Below are 8,680 nucleotides of genomic sequence, written 5' to 3' on the forward strand. Positions count from 1 at the left end.
GTCAGAGAAGTGTTGCTGTTTTTTGTCTAAAAGTCCCTGAAAACTAGTTCCTGACTGGAGCTTTCCTGAGGTTTCGGGTATCAGACGAAAGCGTAACAGAAGGAAGCCACTGACTCGTCACTCATGTGCAACACCACAGTGCTGCCTGCTAAGGTCACAGGAAGCCTTCAGGTCAGTGCAGTCCAGTTAGGTTTATATCAAAGCCTTTGGGATGTACCCTTTGGTGTAGGTGAGCGTGCACTAGTGGCAACATTGTATGAGTCATTATTTGTTTCCAATGAAATAAAAGAACATGAGAACCCTTTGAACAAATATTTGATCTTTATCACAATATTCCAGATGATTTTGAATTCCTAAATATAGCATTTTCAAAGTGCTACACATTCACTGTTTCTGTAACACATAACATGATTTGCAAATTCTGTTCAGTAGCTTCCTCCATAAGACACTTTACAAATTAGCGTGATAGAGATTCATGTGGTCTGAATATCAGAAAAATATCAGAATAAGTTTCCAGTCTTTCAGAGCTTCGAATACTCCCACAAATACAGACACACACACACATTCTCAGTACATGTATTGACCTGTTTGTTGTGTTTTTCCAAATAAAACTTTGAAAAGAGTGAGCAGCAGCAGAGCCAGAGGGCAAGCAGAGCACCTGGGAGCTCTTCACCTGTTCAGGGCACATGGATGGATGAGGTGTTAGTGCTGTCACTGAGACAGGCTACCTCTACTGCTCTAATGCCATTCCCAATGACATACCAACACTAGCATATGGTGTTAAGGTGAGTACCACTAGACAGACAGGCTAATGAAAATGTGAGGTAACGGTGCAACTATTTATCTAATTTTAAATGTCTTCCAAATTACATTTACTTTTGTAAATGTAACGCTATTGTGTATTATTTTATACTGAAGGAATGGGCAACCCTCTATGCCATATATATGACTCGAATAAAAACTGGCATCAAGCTTTGTAAAAAAAAGCTTTGCAGAAAAGCTCAGAAATCCAAATGATGGTAGCCCACCCTTATCCTACAGTACACAGAAATGGACAGTCTGGTATTAAGGATGCACTACACACATAATGAAAAAGTAGAGGGTTTGGAGTTTAAACTAGACTAATCTTTACCTCAAGGGACAGAAGGGGGGGAGGTGGTGACCAATCAGCCCGTGAAGGCCTGGAAGTCAGACTCTGTAACGGCAGGGAAAGGGAGTCAGGTAAACACAGACACAATCAGAAACATATGCAGATGAACATGAGACACATCAGTAATGAGAACTAATGAGGATAGTATACTCTACAGGCCATGGCAGCACCAAAGATTACAAAGAAAAATGTTTAGATACAAAAATCTGTTGCAGATTCAAAGGATTTTTGTGTTTTGCTTTCTTTGCAGGAACTTCAGCTTCATTGTGTATAAAAATACAGTGCAAATTTTGTCCAATGCAGCTAGAATTACAGAACAAATGTATTCATCGTTTGTAAAGCGTTAAAAGGAACCCCTATAAAAATTACACAAGAGAAAAAATTTTATATTTAAGTCTTTAGGTCTTGTGTAACTCTGTGTTGAAAGAGTGAAAAATGATCGGTGAGCAAAATATGGCATGATTTGCAAAAAGAAGTGCTTATCATCAAATTGGTTTCTGACTTTTATTGTTCTTCCTCTTAGTGTTGACAGCTCCAAGTAAACAATGAGCAAATAGCAGATGTTTAAACAAAAATGCAAAAAAATGCAAGTGTTATTTTCATAAGTAGCAAACTGTAGCCCTAATTAGGGATATATCTGTTTGGAGACTCTCAGGTAATATAAACTCAGTCCTTTCAGATGCCATTTATCAAGAACAAAGTGCACATTCTGTAGCTCTTTATAAAAACACACTCTCTTAACATGGTGTAATATAAAAAATATATAGAGAAACAAACTGTCAGTGACAATCAGTATCATATTTGAAAACAACATGTGCTTATGTTACTGTGTTGATTTGCTGGATTGTACATTCTGCCTTAGCATATAAGAGAAATGGTGCAGCTTTTACACATTTTATACCCGTACCTACTGACCATTTTGGTGATTAATAACCAAATGGACAAGCAGGTGATAACAGGACATATCTATTCCTTTGGCAACATTCACATGAATTGGCACATCAAGTATTGCATTCTCAACCACAACCATGCATCCCAATCCTTACAAAGAAAAGGCACAAGCTTTCGATCACTCTGATATAAAACTAATAACATATTAATTCATAAATTCTTCTTTTCCAACCTTGCAACCTATAATTAAATGCACTTCAAATCTAAGTGCTGTGGATCTCTTCTTGCCTTATCTTTGACTGTAGTTTACATTACAAGAAGGGAGTAATCTATTGCATCATTATGATGCACAGAATTAACATAAAGAGGAAAGCCATCATGCCACAAACATTTTTAGACAGTGTAATCAGTTTAAATTCTGCTTTTTTGCAGTAGTAAACATTTTGTATAATCTTGCATTAACACATTCATAGTAGCATCATTTTGAGAAATTCCTCATTGCCTGAAAAATGTTCTCACCACATTCAACAGTTCCCTTTAAAAAGAACTCCAAACAAAAAAAGGCTGAAGCAGAAAAGCTGCAAGAATACAGCGACATACAACCATAACCTTCCTTCTAACAGTCAGATTTTTCTTTATCTTGGAATCTGAAAGGCAAAAATGACTCATTCAATACTTTCAGTCTCCAAAATCTGCACTGCTCTGCATTTGCAGAGACCAAAGTTCACTTGGAGAAGGGAGATGAACTAAACAAGGCTAATCTGACTCATATTAAAACTTCATTATTTAACTGCCAAGCAGTGAATTCACACAAAGTACAAATATGTAGTGTATAGATGTATATGATATGCTTCAGTACAATGTTCATGGTATAGCACTGGATTTCTCAGAAACAAAACCTTTGCCATTTTGTTATTTGCACCTTTTGTACCTTTGCAAAATTGTCAGCTGTTGTGTGAACTAGCTTCTCTGTCATAAACCAATTCATATTGGCACCAGTCCTGTTCTTCACCCCACACAGTAAAAAATCCAAAACAGAACTAAAAAACACTCTTCTTAACACAGTGGTATACACTCTACAACAACTGGCAGAGACCTCTCAATTGGCACACTGTACAATACTATAAACGGGGTTAAGAACACCACAGCAGCCATTCAAAGGGTTAATACTGATAACATCATGCAGTAGTGTTTAACGTTGTGTTCACTCTCTGTTCCACCAGTCAGGATTGCTGTCAGCTCACATTAAGACACCACACACCGACACTTTCTCCGTCTTTTCAGCACAGCTGTCCCATTTGCTATGGGCTCTTTACCCTCTCTATCCTCTACAACAATCCCCCCAGGGCTGACACTTCTGTCTGATCCCCTCCCTGCTTCTCTCTCCTCTGGAGATGAAGGGCTGCTTTGTGCTGAATCATCTGTCCCATGCCTCTCTGCACTGAGTTTATGAGTGACAACCCCCACCTTCCCACCTTGACCACCCTGAGCCTGCTTGTCCCGCCCTCCCCTAGCACCTGAGATCATGTCCTGGGCGGAGGCGGCTGCCCGCTGCTGGGCCTCCATCTCTGACAGGCTGTAGGCCAGTGCCATCTGCAGGTCTTCATCCTCCTCATCTTCGCTGGCATCGGGGCAATGGAAGAAGGGGGCGGAGCTGAATGAGCGCTGAGTGCTGTTTCGGGGGGTGTGGTTAGCTAGGTCGGTGTGGGTGGCTCTCGGAGGGAGCTGCTGCTGGTGCGTCCGCTGAGGCTGGCTGGTCTGCTCTCTGCGACTGAGCTCCAGAGCTAAGGCCATCTCATCTTCCACACCTGAGAACATGAACACCAACACTGTTACAGTGGAGGTCTGCATAGCTGACCTGACCTGACTTTAAGCAGTGGTACAGCCAAAAATCTAATTTACATTATTTGCTCCTTATTACAGAAACAGTCCAAATAGTCCTCTAGTTTTGCATTAGAACTGTGCAACAAATGTAGCTTAGAAGTATTGAAGCTTATACTCACTTTATTAGGTACACATCCCTTGTATCTGTCCAATTTATCAGGTCCACTTACCATACAGGTACACTTTATATGGGAACAGCTCTGTTTCTCTGCATAATTTGTTAGCCTTACTTTATTCCATTCATCAATGGTCAGGACCCCAACAGGACCACCACTGTGCAGGTGGTTTGAGCGCTGGACCTTTCTTAGCACTACAGTATTACTGACATTGTAGTTGCACTGGTACACTGGTACACCCATCCACCACCATGGCAGCATCACTGCATTGCTGAGAATGATCCACCACCTAAATAATACCAGTTCCTGTGGGCATCTATACCACTGATGACTCGGGTGAATAGGGCCAAAGCTTATGCAGAAAAAACGTTGACTATACTTTAAAAATTAACTGATGTTTTAAATTAAATAAGAAAGCATCCTGCTTGAGTTCAGTGAATTCCTAGTAGTTTTCTTCAGTGAACTGTCTGTAGTTTTAGAATTTTAGAGTTCACACTTTGTACTTTTTGTTCCTTGTTGCACCTTGTTCCTTGAGGAACGTAATTTCACTCCACTGTGTACTTCTACTTAGATGGAATGACAATAAAAGCCTCTTGACTTGACCTATAAAATGCACCTATATGGTAAGGGGACCTGACAAAATGGGCAAACAGTGTATATACATTGCACCTTGCAGTGTGAATTTTGTCCATACTTTTGTCCATGTTCGCACAATACTAAGCGGTGGCCATAAATTTACTCTCGTTACATACATTGGCCTTATAGCTCCAGTGCAAAAATAAGGTACATTTCAGACACCAAACATGTCTAAGCCAATCGGACAGACCATATTTGTTGTGCATTTGTATACTTTTTTGGATTAACCATCACTTTAAATCATCCCACTACTATGAAAACATGAAGACTACACAGACTGAAAAATTAATGTTTAAACATTACCATTGATGAGGACAGTCTTCAGAACCCCATCCTCCTCAATCTCTGTTCTTTCTTGCCCATTCTCTCTGATCCTGCCAGCACAAATAAATAACAGAACTGTGTTCTCACTGAAAAAAATCATTAAGAGGAGCGCTTCACAGTTATGTTCTCCCTTGTTTATGAAGATTTGCGTGTGAGTGTAAAAAGTAACAAGCTATTCATTACAAATTAATTTTCAAATTATAAATCCTTGTTTTGAACATCTATCTTGAACATGTATTATTGAACTAAACATTCTTTACCGGACTGCAAATAAAATTAGCTTAATATTGAAAATAACACCACAATGTGCACAACAACTAGGTGACAATAATAAAACAATATGAGGTTACATTAGGTAAGCACATAGAGAAGCGAACTTACTTTTTTGTGGTGGTGCGTTTCCCATTGACAATGCGTGTTGAAGTGGATACAGACTTAAAATTCCCCCCTCCCATGCCCCCCATTGAGGAGGAGGAGGAGGAGGAGGAGAAGGTGGTGAAGTCAACTGCAAGTGAAAGAGAAATCAATAAATGCACAAGACAAATATACATAAACAGAATTCCCCAGTCAATTACAAGATATCTTTTAACTGCAAAAAACTGTAAAAAACTGTAACTTTTTAACTGTTAACTTTTTAACTGTTCTTTTTAACTGTTAAAACGAGGCCTAAAGAGAAAAATGAGGACCTCAAGATTTGTTGGACCAACTAGTGCTCACATATTATGTTTATGTCTTATTTTCACAGCAGCATTCGGTTTATTGTAAGCTGAATCCCAGTCTATAATAAACTGGTCTACAGCATCACAGTTAACATGTGCTACAGAATGGAAGAGATTCAAACCATCTGCTGAGGGGAAGGAAAAGAACCGACTGGTCCCGAGTCTGGAGGAGCCATGGTGACCGTGAAAGGCGCTGTGCATGCCTCCAAATGGGAAATCATCTAACAGATGTGAGATACAAAGAAACAGAGAGAGATTAGAAATGAAAGAGACACACACAGCTCACTGGGATACTGCAGAAACAATAGGAGAGGAAGAATGTGACGAGCTCATGAGAGTTGTAGGTGTGAGGGAAAATGTGACAGAGAAGAAACAGCAGCAGTCAAAGAGCCTCCAGTCGAAGCATGCACTTCATGCACTCCAGCCAACTAACCAAAGAAGTCAGCAAACGGATCCTGGCCTCCGAAGAACTCCCGAAACACCTCGTCTGGGCTGCGGAATGTGAAGGTGAATCCTGGGAAGTCATCGGAATACGAGCCACCTCCAGAGCCTTTGGGGAAAGCAGATATACAAAAACATAAGTGGGTCTTTCCTAAATGCACACCAAAGAGTACTGCCCAAACTAATACATTTGCTGTTTCTTAGTATTTCAGCAACCAAGAGGCTGACTAAAATAATATAGTAGGGAATTATGTAACTTAAGCATACAGATCAGTAATTGTAAAACATGTATGATAAAAAAGTTACAGTTACAGAAGAACAGTCTTCAGGGTGAATCTTAAGACATGTCTTTGTAAACTGCTGTGAAAATTCTTAGATGACATTGCAATGGGGGTATAAGAAGCACATTCTACTGGAACCTGTTTAATTACACAAAATATCCATGTTACATTGTCCTGCGCTCCTCTGTAAACAAAAATGGAGTATAATGAAATTATTAATATTTTTAATGATCACTGTAAGATGATTTCCTCACCTGAGCTTGGCATGCCACTTTTTCCATAGGTATCATATGCTTCTCTTTTGCTTCCTTGAAAATGAAAAAAATATAACAAATTATAATGACCTGCAAGAAACAAAACTGTACACAACTGGAACGCAGAGGTCAAAGTCTTGAGGGTCTTACTGTCTGAGAGGACTTCATAGGCTTCTGCAATCTCCTTGAATTTTCTCTCTGCCTCCTCCTTGTTGTCTGGGTTCTTGTCTGGGTGCCACCGCAAGGCCTGCTTCCTGTAGCTACAAACACAAACACATTTATACACAAGTGAGTAAACAAGATTGATCATAACAGTGTGTTTTAGAGCTTGCTCTTTTAAGGAGCTAGTTTTCGTCCCACTTTTTTGATACTACAAACAGTTTTCATGTAAACTACAATGGAAACTGCAAATCAGAAACACGAAATAAGGATTCAGACGGTGTTAGGTTAATGAGTGTACTGGATATGGAGTCCAAGCAAACAGGGAAACCTGATTCTGGTCCAGGACAGAGCGTTAGTCCACTGGGCGTAAATAGTGCTGAGTCATAAAAGTTTTAAAGGGAAATGTGCCCAGTCATCCTATTTGTGACTGAGCCATGAAAACGAAACAGAAACAGGCTTCACTAATGAACATCTACACAGAGCACTAATATTTGCATTTCTGCAGGGCATGTATCAGTGCCTAAGTGTGCCCTGACATGGAAATATAATACAGACATCTTGAGCAATGTGTCTGAGTCTTCAGTTTTGCAAGTGTCTGTGAAGTAAACCTAACTCGGCTATTTGTGCCCTGCCCCTCATTGAAACTGGCAAAGCAAACTGACAAGAAGACTCTTCATTCTGCTAGTCTGTACATAAAATAAGGACTTGAAATAACAAAACTAAATTATTTATAAGGTTGTGTAATAGGAACTTACGCTTTTTTGATGTCATCTGGAGAGGCGCTGCGTGACACTCCCAGAACATCATAGTAATCCACCATGTCTTCCCCTCCTCACTGCACCTACTGCAATGAAGAGAAAAATAAAATTAGCTCTGACAAGACATCTCACTAAACTCTGTCTCTCATGAGCGTTATTACATGCTGATGACAGGAGCCTAGAAAAAACTAGTGTCACAAAAACTTGTGACAGTGCTTCATGGCTAACCTACAGAATCTGACAGCCCCAGCATGAACTGGGGTGTTGTTTTATTTTATTAAATGTACTGCACAAAACGGTTTGCATACTAGCGTAAGCATATTGGTAACTTACACGACTGTAAAAGTCCTCAGCGGAGTGAAATATGGAGCTGTGCCATGGAGCAATCTGGTCACACAGCAGTTCCAGCTAAATGGTACATGTTTAATCCACTACTAATGAATTGTTGATGTGTTCTCCGTAAACTACAACTATGGGATTTGGATCAAGTGACTGAATATAGAATGGCATTTCCCTCAGATGGGGCCGTGTGCCTGCAAACGCCTGGAGCTCTCTGGAAGCCACACACAATGCGCTGTTATTTCAAGCTCCAAGTCCGCGATGTGTTTGGCCCATATGGCCACTGACAGCTGCGGCGCCCACACTCGTCATCCTATTACACCGGGGGTGGACAAAGTAGCCCAGACGAACGGTATTTACTGACCAGCAGGTTTTAGTACATTCAGTAACCCAGTAAACCGTCTTTTCCACGTTACCAACAGAACGAAGCGACAGGGGAGTATTTACCTTTTTTAGAAGCGTCCACCGAGGAGGCGCAGCGTCTCTTCGTAAACACGAATGTATTATTTTGTGGGCGAGCGAGAGGGATAGCTAATCTCGCTAGTCTCTAACCGATGATCTGTCACAGATATACACACACAGCATGCGACTGAGTCAGTTTCTTTCCCGTCGCGCTGCTCTGCCGGGCCTCATATCCAGACTGAGGGCTTTCCCCCGCGACTATATTTGTCCCCCGCCGCCCTTCCCTTCTCCTGCGAGCCGCGCCGCTCTGTCACAATCAGCTG

General features: G+C 40.7%; 1 protein-coding gene across 2 annotated transcripts; it reads right to left on the bottom strand.

The window, feature by feature from the left end:
* Positions 1 to 564: 564 nt before the first annotated feature.
* Positions 565 to 8,680, bottom strand: dnajb2 (DnaJ heat shock protein family (Hsp40) member B2). 2 transcript variants are annotated; one of them, XM_017691676.2, is made up of 11 exons: positions 8,403 to 8,680; positions 7,614 to 7,702; positions 6,847 to 6,956; positions 6,697 to 6,750; positions 6,154 to 6,270; positions 5,843 to 5,941; positions 5,383 to 5,506; positions 4,981 to 5,051; positions 3,559 to 3,849; positions 1,133 to 1,195; positions 565 to 673 (listed from the first exon to the last, which is right to left on the bottom strand). In XM_017691676.2, exons 2-10 carry the CDS (start codon positions 7,676 to 7,678, stop codon positions 1,167 to 1,169), a joined length of 960 nt encoding a protein of 319 aa, XP_017547165.1. In that variant the 5' UTR covers positions 7,679 to 7,702; positions 8,403 to 8,680; the 3' UTR covers positions 565 to 673; positions 1,133 to 1,166. The 2 variants fall into 2 exon arrangements, with proteins under 2 accessions (XP_017547165.1, XP_017547164.1); XM_017691675.2 differs by lacking the exons at positions 565 to 673; positions 1,133 to 1,195 and having other exon boundaries at positions 1,641 to 3,849.

Source organism: Pygocentrus nattereri, chromosome 6 (genome assembly GCF_015220715.1).
Source record: "Pygocentrus nattereri isolate fPygNat1 chromosome 6, fPygNat1.pri, whole genome shotgun sequence".
NCBI lineage: Eukaryota > Metazoa > Chordata > Actinopteri > Characiformes > Serrasalmidae > Pygocentrus > Pygocentrus nattereri.